This window comes from Mus caroli, chromosome 9 (genome assembly GCF_900094665.2).
Source record: "Mus caroli chromosome 9, CAROLI_EIJ_v1.1, whole genome shotgun sequence".
Classification (NCBI taxonomy): Eukaryota; Metazoa; Chordata; class Mammalia; order Rodentia; family Muridae; genus Mus; species Mus caroli.
In genome coordinates, this window is record NC_034578.1 from 113,329,365 (window position 1) to 113,354,441 (window position 25,077).

Consider the following 25,077-nt stretch of genomic DNA (forward strand, 5'->3'; position numbering starts at 1 on the left):
ACTACCCCCCCCCAACTTATAGGGGGTCGCAGTTAGACTGCCCTGAGTCTCAGAAGGGCTTTTAGACTTTGACCTTTCAAATACGGTTGAGACTGCTAAGACTATGGAGACATTTGAAGTCAAAATGGATGCCTTTTGCATTATGAGATGGACATCAGGTGACACTGGAGTTGGAGCCATGAATGGCCGTCATAGTTGCACGTGTTGGAACACTTGGTCCCTAGAGTATAACCGTGCCCTGGGAGGTTGCGGCGCCTTTAAGAGGTAGAATGTAATTGGATGACGTGATCTTCTGGTCACCATCACACAACGAGCCTTACTAGGAGCCAGTCCAGACACTGTGTCTTCTCCACTATGGTGGACCCCTAAACCACAAGCCAGAGTAAATCCTTCTTCCCTTAAGTTGATCTTCCACAGCAACAGGAATGTGGCTAAATGGCGTATTTAAGTGCGGTAGGGTGTTTGAAAGGGGACGCTCTTCTGATCTCCTTCTACCTTAACTTCCTGATGTTCTCGTCCTATAGAGAAGTACACAGTGTCAGAGTAGCATGCAGCCACCACTGCGCCAGCGGTAATTTTCAGTCAGGTTTGCAGAAGAGGAGAAGACAGAAATGGGCCTTGGACAGACTGACTACGATAAAATAAAAGCCCCTGTGTGTGGTGTAGAATCCCATGATGCAGAATGAGTGCCTGCCATGTGTAACGCTCCCCCTCCGAGCATGGGTAGCCTTGTGCCCCCACTAAGGGGGCTGTGCTTAGCCCACAGTAGCACTAAGGCAGCAGCTCCTGTGGATTTGACCTCAGCTGGACGCAGATGCACACTGAGGGCTGTCCTGGAAGGACTACCTTGAACAACTGCTGTGCCCAGGATGAAGCCATCCTGAGTTAAAGCCTGTTAGGAATCTCAGAGTCTACTCAATAGATAATGACAAATGTGTTACCGTTGGTGACCCCACGCTCTGCAGACAGGTCTGGGATGTCATCAGGTGTGCTGTTAAACTCCACTCTGGAAAGAAAGTGGAAGCAGTCGATGGGGCAGATACCAGAGACCCCTGAGGGCAGCCTGTGGTTACTGCTAGGCATTCACTGCAACTGATTCATTAGCTATTCCCAAGCAAAACACTGTGAACTTTATTCATGTCTTTTTAATGAAGAAATCCAAGAGAGGGTCAAGGAAGAGCTAAAGGAAATAAGAAGTCTTTTCAGTCGTGAGATAAACCAGTGTTATCATGACAGTCAGGATAGAGTCGTTCAATGGCTTGGGAAACTGTGCAGCCCCCGTTACCAAGAATCAGGACCTTCTACTGTGTTAAAAGAACACAAACAAAACCAAAAATAAACCCGCTGACCTCTCTATTTTATGAAGTGGTGTGCCCTGTTACCCCAATGGAGCCCCCAGAGGTTGGAGAACCAGAATAGAAGCCTCCCTCCTCCACAGCTGAGACTGAGAGCCCCAAATCAAGGGACTGACCGAAGCCCACATGGCTGATAAGGGACAGGAATGGAAAGCAATCTCTCACTCCCTGTCACTTGACTGTGCCATGCAGATTTGAGGTACAAGCAATCAGTCTGGCAGCCAGCTCGGGTTAGTGTCCACTTACTTATGACAGATGACTCAGTTGGGGAGGAGCACTCACAAGGCTCTGCACCACATGGGGCTGTCCTTTCCTAAGGACAAGGCCCTTCATCTGAAGGGGCGTGTGGAGGCCGAGGGACAGTGTGAACTAGGCGCTGACTTTACTTCACTCCTGTCCCTTTGCCCCTGTCTTTCTCCTCTGTGGGACCGTTCTCTTTCCGTCAGACTGGCTCCACATTGCTAAACTAACTCGGCTGCACAGCCCACTGTGAGCTCATCACCGCACTCAAAGCCAGCACAGTTTTATTGACGTAAGTCAGTCATGGGATGACTGGGTGACGGTGTTTCCTACTGAGCTCAGGATTTGATCTCACTTTTTAAAAGCTTACTACCTTCATACCTAGAGCAAGATGCCGTCCCCAAATCTACACTTTTAGAATTTGCCTTAGAGTTTTGTTAAGTGAATCAAAAGGACTAAAGTGATTCAAAGAAATGGACAAAAGAGGAGAGGGAGGAGGTCTAGGGATCACCTCAGAACTCAACAGCAGCTGTCCTACGGAGCCATCGAGTGCACAGGAAATCCATCTGTCGCTGTCCCATTTGCTACCTGTGTATCTGCTGCTTGAAATGTGGCCAAATTTCACATCTTGTTCCATTTTAATAACTTAACAGCCACATGGATCTGGTGACTGTCACACTGAGCACAAAGGGTCTCTGAGGTAATTGAAGAAAGAAGCAACCGGAATATACTCTGTATGGAAGGTCAGGGTGAGCTGTGGCTAGCCAGGACTTCAGTTCCTACTGAGAAAAGAGATATTCCTGGAAGACCACCGTGGTGAGCTGGTGGGAGAAAGATCGGGGCTTCTGGGAACAGGTGTCTGAATCCAGGAACTGCCGACATTTTAATGACTGAATTTCCACTCACGAGTGCAGGCTTGGCACCATTTTTGGACCATTAAAAGAGACTTGTATGAGCCTGACAGGTACCGGCAATCCCAGCACTTGGAAGATAGAGGCAGGGGGATTAGAAGTTCGAGGTCATCCTCTGCTATGTGTCAAGTTTGAGGCCATTCTGAGCTATTTGAGTCCCTGTCTCAAATAAGACAACAAAGAGCAAAACAAACAAACAAAACTCCACCGCAAACAGAAGTGAGACAAGGAGAGACTGTGGTGATGCGGGAAGCTGAGAAAGCAGACGCAGACCCCGAGGTCTGTGTGCCCGGTCTGGGTAAATAACAAACGCTAATCCCGGGCATGCAGCATAGGAAAGGGTGAAGCCAGGAGGGCTGGCTGGCTCTTTCACTCAGACTTATTTTCAATCCATGGCATAAAACATATTTTCTTTACCCACCTAGCAGAATAACTCCGCTATGCAAATGTTTCTGTGAACAAATTCAGGTTGAAATGAAGAAAGAAACTAAGGCTCCCTGCTTCCTGCTCGCTATGGTGCGACGCGAAGCTACAGAGTCACAAGGAACAGGCTCTCCTCGGGGAGGGGAGCGGTGTGTGCGGGGAGGGGAGCGGTGTGTGCGGACACGGGAAGAGTCTAGGTCCTCACGGAGCCAGTGATAGAAAGGATAAGAACCTGCAGGGGCAGAACGCCGACACAGCAATCAGGGACACGCTGTATGGAGTTCCAGTCATGGCTTCCGGGTGGAGGGAGAGGAACCAGAAGCCACATCCTGTAAGTCAGGTGGCACTTGGAGAAAAGATACAGATCGCTCAACCTACAGGAAGAGCCACAGCTCTCTCTAACAATGAATCCACTTAAGGATCTTGGTAAGACAGTGACTTCACCAGCGTAATGGGCTGGCAGCAGAGAGGATGTCCATTTTGTCACTCCTGGTGGTGCCACGGGGAGAGAACCTATGGTTTAAGACAGAGCTACCCTGTGGGCATAGCTAAGGAAGCTGGAGGTCGGCCGGCCTGGGAGACAGCTGCAGGACAGTGGGAGAGAGCAAGAACCTGACACCAGCTCAGGCATGCCTTCAGAGGCATCCTGCATCGGCTCCAACCTTGGTGGCAAGGACCCCGTCACCTGAGAATAAATGTGGACCCAACAGCCCCTGATGTCACAGGGTGGCACAGCCTCTGCAGCTGCCTCTTCTGCTGGTCCTCCCCTGGCTGCACATGGAACTCTGCAGCACCCATAGGGGTACTTGACTTCCACAGCCTCGTCCCTCGAGGAAGGTGCTTAGTGTTCAGTGGGCTTTGAGAACAGTGGACCCATTAGCCCCTCCATATAGATCCCATGACTCTGTCTGCACCCCTCCTCCACTCCAGACACACTCCGGACGGAGGATGGCCCCTGGCTATTAAACTAGTCACTTCCTAAAGTATGACATTTGGAGTCTTGGAAGCATGTTGCAAACCTGCTCAGGTCCAGAGACTGCAAAACTAAGCATGGCCAGCAGAGGCTCCTGGTACACAAAGAAAGGAAGGAAGGAAGGGACGATGCTCTGTCAGACATCTGGGACTGGCCCAGTTAAAACTCAGCAGAAGCCTAAATGAGAGAAAAGACAAGAGTCCTCGAGTTCAACTGACGCCAGCCCTGCCTCCGGCTGGCAGACTCCATTTTGGAGGAAGTCACTGCCATGGGATGTGTCTTGCACATCCTAACTTCTTATTTCTTTTTTACTAAAGGTTAGCAAGATTCTCACTGTATCTGATTGTATAAATGCTTGTGTTTTTATTTTTATTCCTCTCCCAATGATAATTTTATGCGTTTTTACTGGGACATCGGAAGTCTTTAGATCCCCTGCTCTGTCCCCTCCCTCTTTGCAGCACTTGTCCTCATCTGTCTCCTGTCCTTGTGTTCATTTATTCATGTCGTTTCTCTTTCATTTTCTCCTCTCCCTGACCTTTATTTGACTTCACTGACACAGTATTTTTACATGTGTCCCAGGGCTTAGGCATGACCCTAAAAGTTCCCATGTTGGAAACTTTAATATCCATTTGGTAGTTTGGGAGGGGTGGCCTAATAGATGAGATTAGGTTATGGGGGCAAGGGGCGTCCTCAAGCCACACTTAGTGCCTGTATCATAGGAATGATGCTGTTTTTGTGGGTGTTTGGCTCTCTGCTGGCTTGACACAAGCTAAAGTCATCTGAGAAGAGGGAACCTTAATTAAGAAAATGCCTCTATAGGATCAGGCCAAAAGCAAGCCTGTAAGGCATTTTCTTAACTAGTGATTGGTGGGGGAGGGTCCAGCCCACTGTGGCGATGCCTTCTGTGGGCTGGTCCTGGGTTCTCTCAGAAAGCAGGCTGAGCAAACCATCTGGAGCAAGGCAGTAAGCAGTGTCCCTGTATGGCCTCTGCATGTGCCCCTCCAGGTACCTGCCCTGTCTGAGCTCCTGTCCTGACTTCCTTTGATGATGAACTGTGATGTGCAGTGTAAAGCAAACAGCCCCTTTCCTCCCCACTCTGCCTTTTGGTCATAGTGTTTTGTGGCAGCCATAGAAACCCTTGGTAAGATCGGCCCTTGTCTCTCATCTCCCCTCTGTGTGTGCTCATCGGCTTCCTGGAATAGGGGGAGCCACATGAGGTCCTTCCCAGAGGCCAAGGAAATATCAGTGCTGGCCTCGTAGACTTCCTCGCCTTCAGAACCATGAGCCACGGTAGCCCTCTTTTCTCTGTAAATATTTCATCTCGGGAATCTGTCTGTAGCTCAGAGACTTGGTGTACTTGAGAGGACACAGAGTCACAGGAAAGGCACTGATGGCCAAGGTTAGTTACAGGGACTACAGTAGGAGTGGCCAGCTGGATGGTCGGGACCCAAGCATTTGTTGGTGCTCTGAGGTCCACAGCTGACTGGGAAGTAGAATTTAAGGCCCAGGGCCCCTGTTGGTCCATGGACAGACAGGCTATTAAAGGGGAAACTGGGGAAATCCAACTTATCCTAAAATTCCACCTGTTTTATTAAAGACGTGACCCTAGTCTGATGGCTGCCTCACCCATGAGCAGACACTGGGAAGCAGACATCTTGGAAGGGTGCCCTTAAACAGTGTGAACAGAGCAGTTGCCAACAGGTAGCTGTCCCCTGGGTACGTGAGAAACTCAGACATGTGAGGTGCTCAGAAATGAGAACAGAAGAAATGGACAGTCAGCACACAAATTAATCTGAAAGATTTGAGCCTGGCCTCCCTCCCCTCCCGACCTATGCATTCCTGAGAGGGAGAGGCAGGTGGACAGCACGGGATGGGGCTGCTCCTCAGGCTGTGATTGCTGGGCGTTGGCTTCATCTGGAAACGGAATCCCCTGTGCACTGTGGTTCTCTGACAGTGAGCTTCTCATCTCACTTCCGCTTCTGTACACAAGACCTGCTTACCGCACACTGAGTGAGCTGGAGCAGAACACGGCAGGCACCACCCCCTGAGTCATTCTGGTCCTCATACCAAAGGTTCCAACCTTGGCAATCAGTCTTCTGACCATCTCCATCAGTCCCCCAGAATGACCCAGATAATCTGCTTGGCCACAGTGTGGCCCAGTCACAATTCACATCAGACCATCTGGTGACTGTGTCTCCTCCAAGGGTAGCCCAGGAAGACCATCTGCTTTAAAGCTCTGTATGTCCTGTCCAGAGGGGCAAGAGCTGAGGCCGGTCACACACGCAGCAAGCCATTCTCCCCGTGCCTCTGCATGAACCACCGAGATTCCGAAATGCAGTGTAGCTCAAACCTGCAGAGCCTGCTTTGCATTCTCAGTGAATGTGCAGGAATATTCCAAATGCAAATTAAGCTTTATGGGGGCCATAACCTTAGCCATTTGTTGCAGCAGATCCGGTTATTGCCTGATGTTGCAAAATACAACCAAGGCTACTCTGGCTCCTCCCCCTCTTCAACTTTTAAATATCCAACTGTCAGGATGAATAAGCCACCTTCCTGTTTCCTTACACCATTTCTTTGGCTAGTGCTTTTAGTGAAAGCCCTTCTGCACACAAGCAATCAGAGCTAGTCTCGGCAAGAGAAGGGCAGGAAAACTGTCAGAGCCACATGACATCAGTGCACCGAGTCCTGACAGCAACTCAGAAAGAAGTGGGGTTAACACACTGAGGGAGCATAGGCTTTCAAAAAAAAAAGTATGAAGAACGTTAGAAAAAACAGGTCAGGTAAAGTACAAGTGGCGATTACAAAATCTATAGAGATCAATATGATTCAGTTGTAAGGAAAAATGTAATTTGTAGGAAAATGAGTGGGCATAAAAACATAATGTTACCGGAGGCTAACCCAACTAGGAAAGAAAACCAAACCAAGCCCACATGTTCACCCTCATGGCTCTCGGCGTATGATGTAAACACATCTGCATGTAAGCAAGTGTGAGTATAGGCACAGTGTAACATTTAGAAAGAAGACCAAGAGAGGGGAAGAGAATGCAGGCAAAAAGGCTCATGAAAGTGAGTACAAAGCTAAGTTTTTCCTACTTCCAACCCTGTCATGGCTTTTTGTTTGTTTTATTTTTCTATCGGTGAATGAGAATTTAACTTTCTGGGCATAGAAGCAGCAGGAGCCAGTTTTGCATCCAAAAGGATCCAGTATGTGTTATTCTTCCAGGCAGAGTTAGGACCGTGTAGATATTACCGAGGGCTGTGATGTTCCAGGCAGACTTAGGACCGTGTAGGTATTACTGAGGGCTGTGACGTTCCAGGCAGAGTTAGGACCATGTAGGTATTACCGAGGGCTGTGACGTGGCTTCCAAAGTGGTGGCCTAGAGCTCCACCTGCATCCCCGTGGTGACAGCTGGGTGGACCAAGGGTCAGGACCACTGCACCAGAACACGAGGAAAGCAAGACAGAAAATGCCCGTGTCCTCCAGGCTTCTGTTATCACACTGTTTCCCCCAAGTCCTGGTTGGAGCTAGCTGGGGATGCAGAAACAGCTCTCACTGGACTTTGTCTTGGTGGATAGCTCTTGGCCTTTTCACTCCCGCTGGTCTCTCTAAGCACGCTCTCTCCGGTATCACAACCTTCCGGCCACCTTTCCTCTTTAATAGCATTCCACCTCGAATTTGATTCATTTTTTCTTCTCCTTTTAAGAGCAAGGTGGTGTCCTGTTCACTTGGAGATCTCATCTGTAAACTCTCTTATCTGTTGCCTTTCAATTCTGTTTCCACAAAATATTAAGATGTTGACATAATTCAACCAAGTTCTTTCCTCCAGGCCCCTAAGCTGCCCCCCACTATGGACGAAAACATCAGAATGGTTGTTTCCTCAACTTTCAGTCCGGCATTCTGGTCATAAGAACTCAGACAATCTCTAAGGGTGGCACGGCTGCCCACCACTGCCACCAGAGCCTCCCTTCCTGCCCTAGTTGTGATAATTTAGACTTGTTCTAGCATACAAGACTGCAAAACAAGTGGAAATGTGCCAGGTTTGGTGAAGGTAGGCTTGGGATTTGCTATTGTCACAACAAGGTAGATTGCTGAGCACAGTGTAACTGTACCAGCCTCTGCCAGTGACCCATCTCCCTGTCTCCAAAGAGGAATTTTGTCATAGCAACATCCCACTTCTCTGGCACCAGTCTCTAGTACATCTTAATTTGCTTGCACTTCTGCAACAAAATTAAGACTGGGTATTGGAGAACAGAGAGACATTTGTTTCCTCGCAGCTGTAGGGGTTGAAATGCACAAGATCAGGTCCTGGTGGAGCGTGTGCCCATGTTGTGGTTGCATTTCCCAAGGGAATGAGTCTTCACATGGTAGAAGGAACTGAAAGACAATAAGCCTCCTGATTGTTCCCTCCAGGTCTTCCCTAAGGCACTGATGTAAGAGCTGACAGTGTCAGCACAAAGGTAGGTGTGTGTGTGTGTATACACATGTGCATGCATGCGCAGTATATTCAAATTATTGGCAGAATCTTTGTGATTTGTTTAGGACAAATTCAAGGTGACAGAAATGATGGTGTGTACCTCTGAGCCTAGGCTTCAGGAGAACAGACCGCTTCTGTTTGCTCTTCTGCACTTCTCTGGCTTTGCCACAGGATGACATGCTTGTCCATAGCCTCTGTCCCAGGGAAACAGACATGTGCCTACATCAGAGTACACATCCAAGCCAAAGACATAGAGTGATCCCAAGGAGGGCCAGACAGTCCACAGACACGTGCATCATATCAATGCATCCTTCCTGCTTTAAGCCACCGAGGTTTGGGGTGACTTGTTATACGCCAGGAGCAAAGGGAAGGAGTCAAGAATTTAGTTTTGTGGATCATGTTCACAGACTGCTATATCTTGCAACAACTCCAAATTTCTGCAGTTCCATCCAGTCCCAAATCCCTGAGACAAGTGGCTGGATGGAGTAAAACCTCAGGGCCTAAGTCTCTGTCTGCTCAAGATAGAAAAGTTCTATGAGGGCAGCTGCCACCACTGGGAGCGACTCCTCAGGTGACCCATTTCTCTTGGGGCTGCTGGGTATTACATACACTAAGGTGATAAATCAAAATGCCGTCCATCCTCATGTCTGCCTCCTTCTCTGCCACGCGCTCTCCCCTCAGCACAGCTGAGGCCAGTGGCCATGTGTCACTCTGGATTCTAAGTCCTCATGAAAGTCTGCCTCTCTGCAAGCTGGAGCTGGATCCTTTTCTACCCAGGAAACGGCGCTCGGTACCTCTGGATTCTAGCCGTCCAGAAGGGACTTGTGCCAGGCTGTGCGTGCTCCATAGAGTTCTGCATGGGGTCCTCCATGTGCTTTCAACATGCAGACAGACCCCACCCCCAAGTCCTGTCCATCCCACTCTCCTTTCCTCTGTCCGAGAATTCAATGACCAGGATGATGTCACTCCAGAAGGATCTGTGCTGATTTTCTCCTTGCTTTCAGTGCTGCTGAGAAGTTTGGAAATAACACCTAAAAGCAGCTTTCCTGGTGCTTTGTGGGAACTAACCACTCATTACTGAGGGAGGTTGTCTTTTGTTTGTAAGGATGAACTCATCTTGGCCTTTTGGATGCCTGAGGACATGGTGCTAAAGAATAACATTACTTATTTTGTGTATGCCATGTGTGGGTGGGGAAAAGGGGTGCATGTGGAACTCAGAGGAGAACCTGTATAAATCAATTCTCTCCCACCACGTAGATTCCTGAAATTAAACACAGGTCCTCACACATGGGGGCCTTTACCCACTGAGACATCACATCAGCCCACTTCTCATTTAAAAGTATTTGTTTATTTTGTATAAGTGTATATGGTATGTGTGCACATATGTGTACACAAGTGTGTATGTACATGTCTATATAGGGATGTGTGTATGCATACAAGTATAAAGCTGTGTATATGAGGGCATATGTGTATGTGTGAACATATATGTATATAAGGGTGTATGTGTACCACTTCACATATGTAAAGGTCAAAGCTTGGGTGACAGTCCTTGCCTCCCACCTTGTGGGATCCCACTAGCATCTGCTTTGGGGTCCCAACGCAATGGCTCATGAGTTTCCAGGAGAGTCTTCTGTATCCACCTCTCATCCCACAGTTGAGGTTCTGGGACTATAGACATGCACCATGAATGCAATGGCCCTGCCACCCTGTACGCTGGAAAAAACAAACACACTGTCTTAGGGAGGGTGCCACTGCTGTGAGCAGACACCATGACCAAGGCAACTCGCATAAGGACAACATTTAACTGGGGCTGGCTTACAGGTTCAGTCCAGTATCATCAAGGAGGGACCATGGCAGCATCCAGGCAGGTGTGGTGCAGGAGGAGCTGAGAGTTCTACATCTTCATCTGAAGGCTGCTAGGAGAAGACTGGCTTCCAGGTAGCAAGGATGAGGGTCTTAAAGCCCATATCCACAGTGACACACTTCCTCCAACAAGGCCACACCTCCTAGTAGTGCCACTCCTCCTGGCTGAGCATATTCAAACCCTCACCCACACTGAGTTTCTGGGACCCTTAAGCTTTTCCAGTCCCAGCTTTAGAGTGTGTCCATGCCATTTCAGTTAGGTCAATCCCCGAAGCCATGCAGGACACAATGGGACAGAATCGTAAATCAATTCGTAAGACTTCTTATTGTTCTACCCATAGATCCATGCATCTTTCAACCCTTATATAAGAAGCTTCTATTTCCAGTAGATTTTGCTTAACACAGCAACTGTGTCAAGTACAGAAGAGGATGTAGTGTGAGGATTTGCACGAGGATGGCCCATGGGCTTATTCACCAGCACTGTTTGAAAGGATTAGAAGGATTAAGAGCTGTGTCCTTGTTGGAGTAGGTATAGCCTTGTAAGAGGAGTTTGTTACTGAAGGTGGGCTTTAAGGTTACAAAAGCCCCAAGCCAGATGCAGCATCTGTCTGTCTCTGTCTCCCCCTATCTCCTGCCTTGTTCAGCACATGGACCAGGATGTAGCTCTCAGCGATTATTCTAGTGCCATGCATGCTGCCACAATGATCATGGACTAAACCTCTGAAACTGTAAGCAAGCTCCCAATTGAATGCTTTCTTTCATAAGAGTTCCCTTGGCCATGGTCTCTTCATAGCAATATAACAGTGACTAAGAAAGGAAGAGACTGGAAAATACTCAGCCCTAAAGGGAACTATTATACTGAAACCTCCTACCTCAAGGCTTGTGGGTCATTGTGGGGACAGAAAGAGTATATGAGTCAGAGGTGGCAGCAGACACTAAGGGAACAATGTTTCCTAGACACAGCGAGGCAAGCTACACAAATGAGTTCCCAGTGTTTGTGATAGTATGCACCAGCCCTACGCTGTCCCAAGCCAGACCAAGTCCCAGCATGGACTGGGAGCCAGGCACACAGACCACTCCTGGTTGTGGAATAATTAGCAAGTGTTATCTGCTGAGAGGAGAGAGTGTAGCCTCTGGTATGTCAACCATTCTCCACTGGATCATCAGAACTGGTCGGTCACTCCAGCCAGTCTCTGTCTGTCTACTCAGAAGTGTAAAAGACCCAGAGTGGCCAGAAACCTTAGCTCCGAGTTCAATGTAAAAGCATGACTCTGTGTAAAGCTAAGTCATCTAGGAAAGGAAGCATGCATTAGTTACTTTTCTCACTGTAATAAAATTTACAGCGAGACAATGACATAAGGAAGGATTGGTTTACTTGGGTCTAAGGTGTGAGAGTCCCTCATGGCGGGGAAGGTATACAGAGGGACATGAGAAGCAGCTGGCTGTATTGCACCTATAGATAAAAAGCAGGAAGACAGAAATGCTGTACTCCACTCAGTTTTACTGTGCCAAGGACTCCACCCTTGCACTGATGCCGCCTACATCCAGAGTGCATCTTCCCTACACAGTTAAACTCTTCTAGAAACTCCCTTACAGATATGCCCAGAGGTGATGGCCAGACTATTCATGTTGACAGTGAACATTAACCTATTAACTGTCACAGAGCATAAGGCTGAAGGATGGCAAATGGCGGATGCTGATGAGTTCAGAGGATGGGGGCTGCCACTCCTGTATCCAGTCCTTGATTCTTGGCTGTGAGATTCAAGCATGTATAGCCTTCTTAGAGTCTTGTCCTACCCCTGTAAGGTATCTCCATCGATTTGGTACCACACCTGCCCTCCAAAAGCCATACCATAGTTCAGGCCTTGACCAGTGCAGAGCCTTCCCTTGCCCAGGTATACCTCAAAACTACCATGTGGTGAGTCACTTGGTAAATGGACCACACTACTAGGTATAACTCAGGAATACATTGCCTCCACCTCTACAGAGACCCAGTAAGCATTATGCTTCTCTCTTAGCCATCAGAAGGAGGCATGGCAACTTATCTTTCGCCATAGAAGAGATACTGGCATCTGAGAAAGGTTACTCACCAAGATGAATTTGGTCCCACTGACTGCTGGGTGTGCAGTCCTGCTAGCAGCAGAGAACAAACCCAAGTCCTCCATGTGGGATCACTGCTCGGCCTGACAACCTAGCTTCTTAGATTACACTGGACCGATCCCATCACGAAAGGAGCAATTGTTCTGTAGACACTACACATCCAGACTTACCTTTTCTGATAGCAATGTATCCATGGGCTTTCAGGAAGTTCTGCAATCCCTGAGGAGTTTTTGTCTCGCCCTCTGAAACACAGATGCTAACAGCTGCTGCTTTGGGCTCACAAGGTCCAGGGAGCATGAAGTCATCTGTGTAATGAATCCATGTGACATCTGTGGAAAGGAGAGGTAATTCACAGTACCTTCGAACCCTAGTGGGATACAGGACTAGGCAGTTAATACACCACAGCCTGAGGTGGGGTAGCTGCTGCTGGCCGTTCCAGATTAAAACTAACGGTTCTCATAGGCTATAAAACACAAGAGGTAGGGATCAGAGATTTGCGATCCTCCTTAGCAGCATAATGAGGTTGAGGTCAGCCTACTCCACATGAGGCTCTGTCTCAAAACGTAGATTTATCAAACGAAAAGGTATTTGCCAGATCAGTAACTCTACATTGTTTAGCAGAGGCCATGTTCATTTGATCAGGCAATGGAAAACCATCTGGCAGTAGCAATGGGATGCTTCGTGAGTATTCTCTCCTGCACTCAGGTGTGCCAAGTTGACAGTAAGTGACAGTTACGTCATGGGACTCCCTGCCTCAGGAATAGGATAAAGGCCTTCCCAGAAGAGCTTTACACAGCACTCGTCTCCTATCATGTGACAATGCAGTGTCATCTGCTCCAGTGGATGTGGCCATGAAGGCCATCTTGGAAGCCCTCATGCTACCACTGAAACTATAGGTGCCTTGATCTCGGAACTATAGTGGTCTTGACCTTGGAACTCCCAACCTCCTCAACTGTGAGAAAGTTTTCATTCTTCATAAATTACCCAACTTGTTGTATTCTGTCATAAATGCATACATATACTAAGACACTGGAATTGGCCCACCACGTGGGTAAGTTTAAAGTGGTATAACACTGTTCTCTGAGGTCTGTCTGTATTCCTCACAGGCCATACGGGAGAGCAGGAAGTGTGTATGTGAGGGTAGACACCAATGTATCATCCAGGCCCCTCTTCCTGGCACTAAACTCTGCAGTCCCTCTAGAAATGCAATACTGATTTAACATTGTCCTAGGCCTAAGCTGTGTAGGAACAAACACTTGCAGAGGTTTCCACTGATTCTCAGCTCTAAACGTGTGAGACCCAGTGTAGGCTCTGTCGGCTTCTGATCACATCAGTTACATGTATGCATGCTCGAACTGGGAAAGCAGCTGCAGGGTTGTCGGGCGTGCAGTGAGCTCACTGTGAGGAGGAGCTCCCTGGGAGGTGCACCTGAGCGAATCTCCACTGGCTACCTGGCTTGCAGCAGCATGCCAGTGGTGTTCACGGTCTTCAGGATTCAGATCATACTGCCCAAGGCATCTCATTTGCAACTTCTCCCAAACACAAGTTCACCTTGGTCAGAGTCCAGAAGCTCCTCTGGGATATGAGATAGACTACTGGGGAATATTTTGAGCCATGTTTTCAAGTCTTTTCTCAGAGGGACCCAGTGTCTCTGCTTCTGTATACTCGCTGAAGGCTGAGAACTGAGTGAGGAGTTGTTAACTTTGTTTTTCCAATTCAAAATTTCATTCGCTCGACTAAACACTTTTGTGCTTAGACAGATCAGGAAAATTCGAGTAGGATTCCTATCTACCTTCTGAGAATACTGTTCTAATGACACCTCTGTGGCTGTGGTGAACACGCTAACCAACAGCAACTTTGGGAAGGAAAATGGTACGTTTCCTCCTTCGGGTATCAACTCATCATTGAAAGACCTTAAAGCAAGAAACAGTCTTACCTCTCACCAGGTGACTCAACCCAGCCAAGGAAGCATAGCAGAGCTCATGGGAAAATGGTGCTTGATGGCCCACTTGCAGGCTCATGCTTAGCTAGTTAGCGAGCTTTCTTACACAGCCCAAGGAATGGCTTTCTTAGACATTTCCAAGGGAATGGTGCCTCCCACAGTGGGCTGGGACCTCTTTACATCACATGACCATCAAGACAACCCCCCCACCACCCACACAGACATTCATGCCCACAGTCCAATCTGATCTGGAAAAATCCCTCAACTGAGACTCCTTTCTATGATTCCAGGCTGTGTCAAGATGACCAACCATTAAATCAAGCAAGAACAAAGGCCACAGTGGATGGACCATCACAGTGAGTCTTTAGAAGTCAGACCACCGTGACTGTTGCTTTTGCTCTGCCATACGTCATAGTAAACATGGTTTCTACATCTCTGGGATCCAATTCATCCAACTGCATTCTGGTTTCCCAATGCAATCACTGAAATCTTCGCCATAAGACCTGGCCTACAGTGAAGTGACCATGGGCATCTTCAAGTGTGGTTAAGGTACCACCTACAAATTTAGCTCACAAAGCCCTCTTGGAAGGCATCTTCGACAGACTCCTTCATGCAGGTATATCTTGCTCTGGGACTTGCTTCTCGGACTTTGAACCCACTGTTCCCAAGTTCCTATCTCTCTCAGCCTTTGAACCTGTTCCTCTACCCTCCAGCAGAGCACTGTGCCATTTTACATTCTCTCCTGGTGTTACACCTTGTAGTCAAGTTTTAATCAATGATAAATTCCACTGGAGCCCTTTCTAGCTTCACTTTCAATATTAAATGAGGAATTTCTGCCTAATCAGTCAATTCAGCTTGACCACCACGAGCTCCTCCTGCCTTTACCTCACGCCTTCACTATCTATTCCTAACCATGTCCTGATTTGTCTGTATAAATTAGAAATTTTCCATAGTTTTTATTTTGTTCTGAGAGTATAGTTTACTTCCTCCTGGATCACACCTTATACCTTACCTTAACGAGCCTGTGAAATAGTCAAGTTACAGTTGTAGATAAAAAGTTACAGTTGTAGATAAAAACAGTTCTTTACAGACACACCAAGGAATAACATTTAACCACACATTTGGGCACTACACTGACATTCAAGTAATATTACCCATCACCATGCTAGAGAAATGGCTAAGCAGTTAAGAGCATTCATTGCTCTTCCAGAGGACCTGAGTGTGGTTCCTAGCACCCACTGTTGCTAACTCCAGCTCCAGAGAATCTGTCTCTTTCTCTCTCTCTCTCTCTCTCTCTCTCTCTCACACACACACACACACACACACACACACACACANCACACACACACACACACACACACACACACACACAGAGAGAGAGAGAGAGAGAGAGAGAGAGAGAGAGAGAGAGAGAGAGGATTAAAAGTAAAATAATCTTGAAAAAGAAAGCTCTCTCCAGACTTCTTGCTCCTTGGAGAGTCTCTGCACCATGGATCCTGGGCTCCTGTCCTTCTTTCTGCTTTGCCATATGTATGGGTATCAATGTCCGATGTGACAAACTTAGGCACTGGCAGCTTCATTTGTCCAAAACTTACTGTCAGATCAAGGTACATGTTTCTAAAGTCAGAATGATTTTTAATTTTTCTCTGCCATTAGGCCTCGAGGGACAAACCTTTTCATGAGTCAATGTCTCTGTCTGTGAAGCTCACTAGATAGAAGTGTGAACTGGATGTTTTATTCTGAGCTGAAACATTCAATGAAGAAACGGGCATATCTAATAAGGTTTAATAAATGTTAAGTATTATTCATAAAAAATAAAAGGTATCAACATAAATATACACTGAGTTTGGTTTAAACTAAGTAACAAGGCCTTCAAATCATTGTTTTGCAACAGCCACAAGTTTTTGCCAGAGAAAAAAATTGGATCAAACAAAATTTAAATATGTACCAAAAAAAACCCTACTTAAGTGACTTTGCATACACATTTGTAGGCTAATTTAAAAATCAGGATGAAGAATGAAGAGCTCATTGTTTTCCTAACCTCTAGGATTGTTTACAGCTGAGAAAGAGTAATTATAAACCACACTGCATCATACATTTTAATTTGCTTTGATAAAATGCACAAGAGTACGTTTCCAGGTGAGCTATTTGGTAAGTGTGTGTCTTTTCAGTTATTTCTAATATTTTGCTTACAATCTGAATAGACCCACTTTTACTAAAGAATAAAAAAGAATTTATGGTAATTGTTTTTTTCCAGTAGAAATATTCAAAAATAATCATGGACACTTCTTCCTACAAATACATCCTAGTCTAACAGTTGTCCTTGTTCCTTTCCAGTTACATCTCCATGGTACGCTCACACACTTGGGCACACACGGGCAGACAAGCCCCCAGAGACTGGACACGTGTGCGTGTGCGTGTGCGTGTGCGTGTGCGTGTGTGTGTGTGTGTGTGTGTGTGTGTGTGTGTGTGTGTAAGGACCTGTTCAGCTTTCACTCAGTGTGTTTTTCTGGCTTTGTCTCTTTAATTCTTTTACTCTATCCTACCTCAGTCCACTCTTCCTATGTCCCTTTCTGCGAGTTAACAAATGACACAGTTCATTAATTTGCCAAGATGTTTATAAAAGTGGGAAGTAATAAAGAGAACCAAGAGCTCATATGTGTAAAGAAAGATTAATGGCCACTACCAGCCAAGCAGTGCAAGGGTTTTGTTCACATGATGACCTGGAACGCTGAATGGAAGCTTAAATTGTTTATATGTTTATGTATGTGTTTAGCAGTTTTGGCTCAACAGTGCTTTGCACATGTTAGGCAAGAACCCCACTTCTAAGATACTTCCCAAGCCGTTTGTCTGTCCTCTACTTTGAAGCAGGGTCTCATGAATTACCAAGGCTGGCCGTGAATAGTGGTCTCACAGCCTCTGCCTATAGCTGGAATCACAGGCCTATACCATTGGGCCTAACAGATTTTATCTCAAGGGCAAAGTAAGAGGGGGATATTCAGATGTCTGTGAGCGGCCATTTATTTGCGATCACCAACATGCTGTTGCCATGGGAGGATCTATTATTCATCAATCACCAAACTCACATGTAATGAGGGAAAAAATAGTCAATCCCATTGCATGGGATGACAGAACACTGAGGAAACAGAATTGTATTAGTACTTCTTTAGGGAGAGCTAATTAGTTGCTGTGACATCTTACATCTTAGAAAATGTATACCAAGTTTGGTTCTTTCACGGCATGTCAGTCACCTCAAACATATCTGTGTTATCACAGAGCTGTATAGTTTATCAATGCATAATAATGGTCTTAATGAGGGCAGAGATCTTTGAGAAGCAGAAATAACAGACGATTACTATCAGTGTTTTTCCTAATTCTTTTTCCTGCAACAAATATTAGCCTGCATTGACTCATTAACTATGTTTATCTTTATAAAGTGATAAATGTGCATGAACAAATCTGTTTAATGTGGACTGGTGCCTAGCATTCTGTCAGAGATCCTAATGACAAAGGTGCCACTGTGAGAGATTCGATGACCTGAACTGTGGTGTCTAGGACAGAATGAACTTGGCCCCAGGAACTGCCTTTCTGCCTGTGCCAGGCCTTTCCAAGTCCCTGGGCTGTCCACATATGGCTCCTTCTGCTTTGGATGCTCTTTCACAGATAAATACATAGCTCTTAGCTCAGGTGTCATCATAGAAGTCACTCAAACCTAAAACACATAAAACAGCATCTCCCGTCTCTTCCATTCTTGCTTCACATTTCCATCGGGCCCCCGTGTCTATTTTATTTCTACTTGCCTTCTCCACAAGGATTTACTTGTTGCTTTCATGTATTTACCTGTTCATCTTTGTGTACGCTCATGTGAGTTTGGAAGCCACAGGCCAACCTTGAGGGCCTTTAGTCAGGAGTTAACCACCTTGGTTTCTGAGATGTGGTCTCTCCTTCTCCTTAACCTGGAGCTTGATAAACAGACTAAGCCATCTAGCTAGCAAGGTCTGGAGATTCTTTCATCTGCCTCCCTGCTGATGGGATTGCAAGACTATACATTCCAGGCCTTTTAGTATTGGTTCTGGGCATCAAACTTAGATTGTCTTGCTTCCAAAGCAACATTTTACTACTGGCCAGTCTGTCTCCCCAGCTTTACTGATTTCCATAGTACAAGAAGAGTGTCTGGCTGGTATTCCATAAATACTTCTTGACTTGATTAGGACTTAATTACAAAACCTTAGCAACATTTATTGAGACTATTTTTATCTCAGCATTATATAGCAGGCCATTGTCTGAAACACAAGGTGTTTTTTCCTGTTGCTGTATATCATCTACTTGGTGAGACAAGCTCATCACATGTATTAGTTTCCTATTAATGTGCCACTGACATCATCAACCACTAATGGCATGGCTTAAGAGATATTTATTACCTAACAGGGTTCCTGTGGGCCAGAAATCTAAAGCAGGTGCTAAGGAACTCTAGTTCAGCCTCTCATGGCTGCTTGCTTCACAATTTCAGCCTGACATCTTGTCATATGAAGGCTTGATTGGGGCTGCTTGATGCCCTTTCAGAAAAGCAATCCCACATGGCTCTCAAATTGGTGCTGGGTAAGGGCAGAAGGCCTATTTTCACCAACATGGATGTCTCTCTAAATGGAATAGTTCAAATGTACTCACTAGGTGGTAGGTGATTCACCCAAAGGCAAATAAAATGGAAGCCAGCCACATGCCCTTTATGAGTAAGGCTCGGAGGCTACCTGGTCATGTCTTCAGTATCTTAAGGGTTGATGAAAGTCAGTGTTACTCACTGTGGAAGGAGACTGGATATAGCAGAATGTAAGTACAGAAGGTAAGGAGTGCTTGGGAGACTGGCTACCCTGCAAAGAACTAAGAAATGGATCACACTGGACCACATGCAAGTGAGCACTAAGTTGCAGACAGTTCAAGGGTTAAGCACTGCTGGGAAGTTGAACTTTTGTAATTGGGACTGAGTTGATGCGATTCAGCCCTAGGTTGTGTTAGGACAGCTATTCCAAGAATCCTAAAAACAGGGGCTGCATTCGTTCACTTATTCAATGTTTCTAAAATTTACAAAGTCCATAAAGTGAACCGCTTGACTGAGAGGGATCCATACTCTATGTGTAAAAATTTTGGTATCAACAATGGTTTTGAGAGACGCAACACTTTGGGATGTTAATAACACAAGGGTTAGGACTGTGTCTCATTCTTATTAACTGTGGTTTGAAGAAGAATGTCCCCATAGGCTCATATATTTGAATGGTTAGTCATCAAGGTGAAACTGTTTGAAATGATTAGAAGGATTAGGAGGTGTGGCCTTGTTGGAGAAAGTGTGGCATTGTCGGAAGAAGTATGTCACTGGGAGTGGACTTTAAAGTTTCAAAATCTCAAAACAGGTCCAGTCTGTCTGCCTGCCTGCCTGCCTGCCTGTCTGTCTCTCACGCCTCTTTCTCTGACTACAGATCAGAATATAGCTCTCAACCACTGCTGTAGTAACAGGCTTCCTGCCATGATGATAATAGACTAAGCCTTTGAAAGTATTAAGCAGGCCCCAGCTAAATGATCTCTTAAAAGAGTTGACTTGGTTAAGATGTCTCAGCCCAGCAGTAGAACCGTGACTGAGACAGCTTGGGAAGCAGCTCCAGAAGTAGTTTTCCTCTGACCTTCGCCTGACCCCATCTCTCATGGCTGAGTCTCCCTTCACGGAAGCAGGATAAAACCAGAATCCCACTTCCCAGGGTAGACCTGAAGCCTTCTCCTCAAGGCTAGCCACACACGTTAAAACTATTGTTCTAACCAACTCTGTTCTCTGTGGAAGACTTGGCCATAAAATCCTTCTCTGACATCCACTCTGGAGTAGGTCATGGGGCTCCTACTCTAGAAACAGCCCTACTTCGAATCCAGCAGATGTCTCAGAGAGGTTAAGAATGGTCTGAACAGAGGCTTGCTCCCTCCCTTCACCAGGTCTACTACCGTTAGATCACACACCTGTCTAACTATGTTTCTATATGATGCATTCTTCACTAGACCTAAGCATAAAATGTAGAGAGTCCCCCCCCCCCAACCCCAGGACTTTTGGTTCTTCATTCTAGAGGCTTCTTGGTCACAGAAAACTGTGACTAAATTCACTGGTTGTGTTAGTCTTCTGTCAGCTTGCCTTTGCTATTGGGGTGTAGGCCGTGATGCGCACAGTTAGGGGAGGGATCGTACCTTCCAACACCAGCAGAGGAAAGTACCAGGACCCAGAAACTACAGAAACACCAAACAACCATGCACACAGGTGGAAGAACACATGTCAGGCTTTTATTATAACAAACTAACAATGTGACCCAGAGAAATGTGGAATCTAATATAAAACACTCACAGATTGGGGTCATGAAGCAAGAGACAACTCAACCAAATAAGCTTGAAGAGTGATGTCACTCTCTGAAGTGCTAGCTTCCCTATCTGTGCCCACATGGGAACACCCCAAAATTCCATCATTCCACCAGTTTCCTAGAAAAATGGCTCTCCACTGATATTTCTTCACAATGATTGACTGAAAATACATGTCACAACTGAAGCAAGAGACCTGTCATGTCTTCTAATGTATCATTCTGTTCCTAATGACTATTGAATTTATTATTCTTATTTCAGATGTTCTTCTATGAGCTACTCTGATGTTCATTTTGACCATGTTTTAAGGAATCAGAAAAAAAAACACCCCAAACCTGCCCATCTCATAGTCCCTGGTCACCTGGTCATAAACAAAACTTAGCCCAACACAGTTACAAGCAATCTCCTTGCTCAGAAACAAATGAACCTGTGTACATTTTATTTGGCTGATAAACTCAGTGGACACAGATAGCCTTAAAGTTGTACACTGGTACAGGCCCATTAATTTGCCTCCCAAGAAAGACAAGGAAAAACATGTACATGCATGCAAGAATTGAATGGTGGACTTTGGTGCAAAGGTGGTTTCTAATTATGAAAATAAAAACAAGGTAAATGACCAGTATAAGAGAGTAGGTCATTATGTCAATATAAGTGCAATAAAATACCAAGTAATTAGTTTTATAGTATGCAAATATTTACATTAACTGTCAAAAGGCAAAAGAAAAAATGGAGACCTTTATTTGGCTATAAATTCATAAATGCTTTTTAAAATACATATTTACCTGAAAATAAGTTTGTGAGGGTTTTCAATTATCAACAATTTATCTGATGTTCTTAAGATTGCAAGTGAAATATTCTCTTCCTCATGAGCAAGTGTCAGATGCCCTACCTACATCTGGGTCCATGCTCTTTGGTGGCATGTCTCCATCTGACTGGTATGAGCTCTGTGACTTGATTTGAACCAAGAGATTTCAGTAAAGAGGATGCACGCAGAAGCATCCTTCCTTGTCTGGCACTGGCACTGGAATCTTTTTCTGGACTCTCTTCATCGCCCAGATCATTGCGCCTTTCATAAATCAGATAATGCCATATAGAATGTAGGTAGGAGACAGATCAGAGTTACATGGAACACATTCTTGAGGGGTAAGAGTGGACAATGTCCAAAGGGCCATTGTGTTGATCTGGATCCCAAGCAGGTTTTATATCACTTCTCTACAACAAGCATGTTTTCTTGGGGGGACACTGCTTTGACCTGGCAACTGACAGGTCCATTTGGATTGCTTCTAATGGGAGGAATCACCATATGTCCTTGTCCTTTAATCAGAAAGCCCATTGCGAGATAGAAAGCATATAAGCTTTGGGGCTCCAGAATCCAATTTGATTATCTATCAATGACCTTTGTCTGGGCAGCTGAGGATGCCATGCCTCCTCCAGAGACAAACACAGCAATTAAAACTCTGCTGCTCTAGTCCTTGGCGTTATATCCTGCTAATTATGAGGGAGAGGGGTCTAGCCCCCTTGTCTTCCGAGCCTGTTAATATCTAACTAACTACCTAACAGTGAAGCTCTTTCTTGCTCTCGTTGCTTTGCTGTCTACATGAGGACAAGCTGGGCTAGCCTGGGGCAAGATGGAAAGTAAAATATGAAGCAGACTCAAAAAGCACTAACACCTCCACCTGGGAATGCTCTAGATCGTAAAGCAGCTGTCTGCTTCCCAGACATATTAGGGAGCCTACCAAGGTCAACAGAACCACGGCAAAGCAGACGTGAAGCCCACCACAGACATAAGTGAGATTCACTGAAACCAGCAAAGCAGGCTGAGCCTTGCAGACTTTCCAACTCAAAGGAGAGGTTTTGATTGTCTGATCATAGCATTTGGAAGTTCCTGGATACTTGACAGAATTGTAGCATTTGTACATTGTAAAGATTCTGGGAGGAGTTAGGGAGAACAAACAAACAAACCAACAAAAGACCGCTAAAGGTGTCTGAGAATACAAAGTGTCAATATTCCTGCTAGACTGCCAGGAAATGTCAAATCATTAACAAAGTGGCAACTGTCAACATATACTAGGCAGGCAGGTCATAAAACTCATTATTTCCTAGGAACCCCCCCCCCCCCCACACACACACACACACACACACGGGAGCCTCCTGCCAGAGCCACTGCTCAGAGAGTTAGCAGCTGCTGTCTGACGCACTACAAACCAGACCTTCCGGTTGCTTGAGTTGGTTAAAAATGCATTAGCTCCTCAGCAACGAGATTCTGAGAAGAGACGACGGAACAAAGGAGGCCGTGCTAAGCACCTGATGAACTTGAAGTAATGAGGTCTGTAAGTTGACTTGAACAGACGAAAGTGATATTAAGCTTTCATGGAGGACAAATGAAGTATCTATGTGTAACATCCCTGTCAGGCAGAGACCCTTTGCCATTTAAAACCCTGCCGAGGTGGTACATTCTTCCCAGGCAGCTGAGGGTTTAATAAGACTTTGTGCAGACACCTAACCTGCCGGTGGCTGGCTGCCTGCTGGCAACCCTGAGACTCTTGATGTGGAAGCTGACAATCTGAGCTAACATCAGGGCAATGGATTCCCTCAGACATGGAGCAGAGGCTGGCCCAGTAATGTCTGTCTGCTGCCCTCTCATGCATGCCAGTCTCACAACAGTCTGAGTCCAGGTCCGTCTCCACGGTCAGCTTGGGCTTTAATCTTAGACATACGGATCTTCTGTGCACAGAGTGCTCTCCTTTGCTGTAATGGCAAGGTCTTGAACAGACCAAGCCTTACCTCCTTGGTCATCACCATCCGGCCTGCCCCTTACTAGGGTTACTCACTTGCTCCCATTTCTCTCACTGGTGGGCTACAGACCCTTCAGTTGCTTCCTTTTCTCTCTCAGAATCAGGCCACACCCCTCCCTGCAGTTCTCTCTAGTTGATAAGAAAGCAGGCTGTGCTGCTGCCTTCTAGTCTCCCTTCCACTAGCAGCTGAGAACGGGCTCGGCTCCCACTCTGTAGACCAGGAACCACCTTACGTTACAGCTCATCTTTATCAGTGCCTTCCTGATTTGGGCCACACAGGATGGGTCAGACTTAGGCATGGGAATGAAGCTTGCCACCTGCCTCAGTATCTTTAAGTCAGAAGCCTCTTTGTCCACTGGTCCTGAAGGGTCTGTCTCTCATTTCAGAGCTCATTATGGGGCACTAGGCAACTGGTTTGAGGCTCTATCTTAATGAAGCTAATTTTGTGTTAGCTCCTTTCTATGAACACACCTTACATTTCTAACACCTCTGCATCGGTCTGTGGCTTTTGTCTTCTTTAGGTCGCCCACTATTTTATCTTCAAATACAGACCAGACCTGCACTGAAACTGCTCAGGGAATCCTTGAGGAATGACACACATTTTCATCCCCTACAGCACTGGGTGTTTCATGCAGAAGATTGATGGGCTTTCAGCTCCGTGTCCCAGCCTCACCTGGACAGAAGCTGACTCAGCAGGGACGGAAGGGGCCAGGACTCTGGTCTTCCAAAGTTCCAGGGTGCTATACTTAGGAGCCATGGTGAGAAATAATAACTGTTTCCAATGCAATAAGACAGCTGACAGTTTTGTCTTTGGGAAATTCTCAGACTTTATTGTATGAATATATCTTTAATATTTCCTTATAATTAAAGTAGTTCCAGCCAACTGCAAAAACACTTTCTGCATGTGTTACCTTTGAGTTCTCACTGAGACTTGTTAACAGAACAGGTAGCCATTTTAATAGCTCTATTTGAAGAAAGGCCTAAATACTCATGAACAGCACCTGTTTATGATTAAGTTTCATAAACAATTATAAAATCAAAACAAACAAAAGTTTACAAATCAAACGTCAGGATTTTTCATAAGTCCTAAAATTCGAATACTCAAACGTATATGCCACTTGATAGACTCTCAAAGCCATGGACATTCACAAAGTATAAATTTATAGCAATACCAATTTTTATGCCTATCTCCCTACACATTTTAAAATTTTGACAGAAAAATAAAAAGACTGTGAGTGTTTTTATACTTAACTTTTGGAAACACTTGAATAACACCCTAAAATTCAGATATTAGGGCATCTATCTTTTTTAAATTGTTAGTTATAACCTCAATATATTCTCCAGCTTTTAGTCCTGCACCATCAGGCACAATATAGTCCTCTTCGTGGTAGCTGTGAAATGGGCTGCCTGTGAGAGCTTCCGGGCTGCACTGAGACAACTGCAAAAAGAGCCATACAGTTGATCACAAATACAGCAGGTCCTCCACACAGCTCATCACACCTACAGCAGGTCCTCCACACAATTCATCACACCTACAGCAGGTCCTCCACACAGCTCATCACACCTACAGCAGGTCCTCCACACAGTTCATCACACCTACAGCAGGTCCTCCACACA

General features: G+C 45.9%; 1 protein-coding gene across 5 annotated transcripts in view; it reads right to left on the bottom strand.

Moving 5' to 3' along the window:
- Zcwpw2 (zinc finger CW-type and PWWP domain containing 2) overlaps window positions 1–25,077 on the bottom strand; it is a 159,435-nt gene that overhangs the window by 26,832 nt on the left and 107,526 nt on the right. For 2 of the 5 annotated variants that reach the window (XM_029481342.1, XM_029481341.1), the window contains exon 9: window positions 12,510–12,668. In XM_029481342.1, the coding sequence (XP_029337202.1) occupies window positions 12,540–12,668 (129 nt within the window). In that variant the 3' untranslated portion in view covers window positions 12,510–12,539. Of the gene's footprint in view, window positions 1–8,542; window positions 8,571–12,509; window positions 12,669–24,634; window positions 24,899–25,077 lie in introns of those variants that run through there. The other 3 variants (XM_029481343.1, XM_029481344.1, XM_021172906.2) reach the window with 3 other exon arrangements.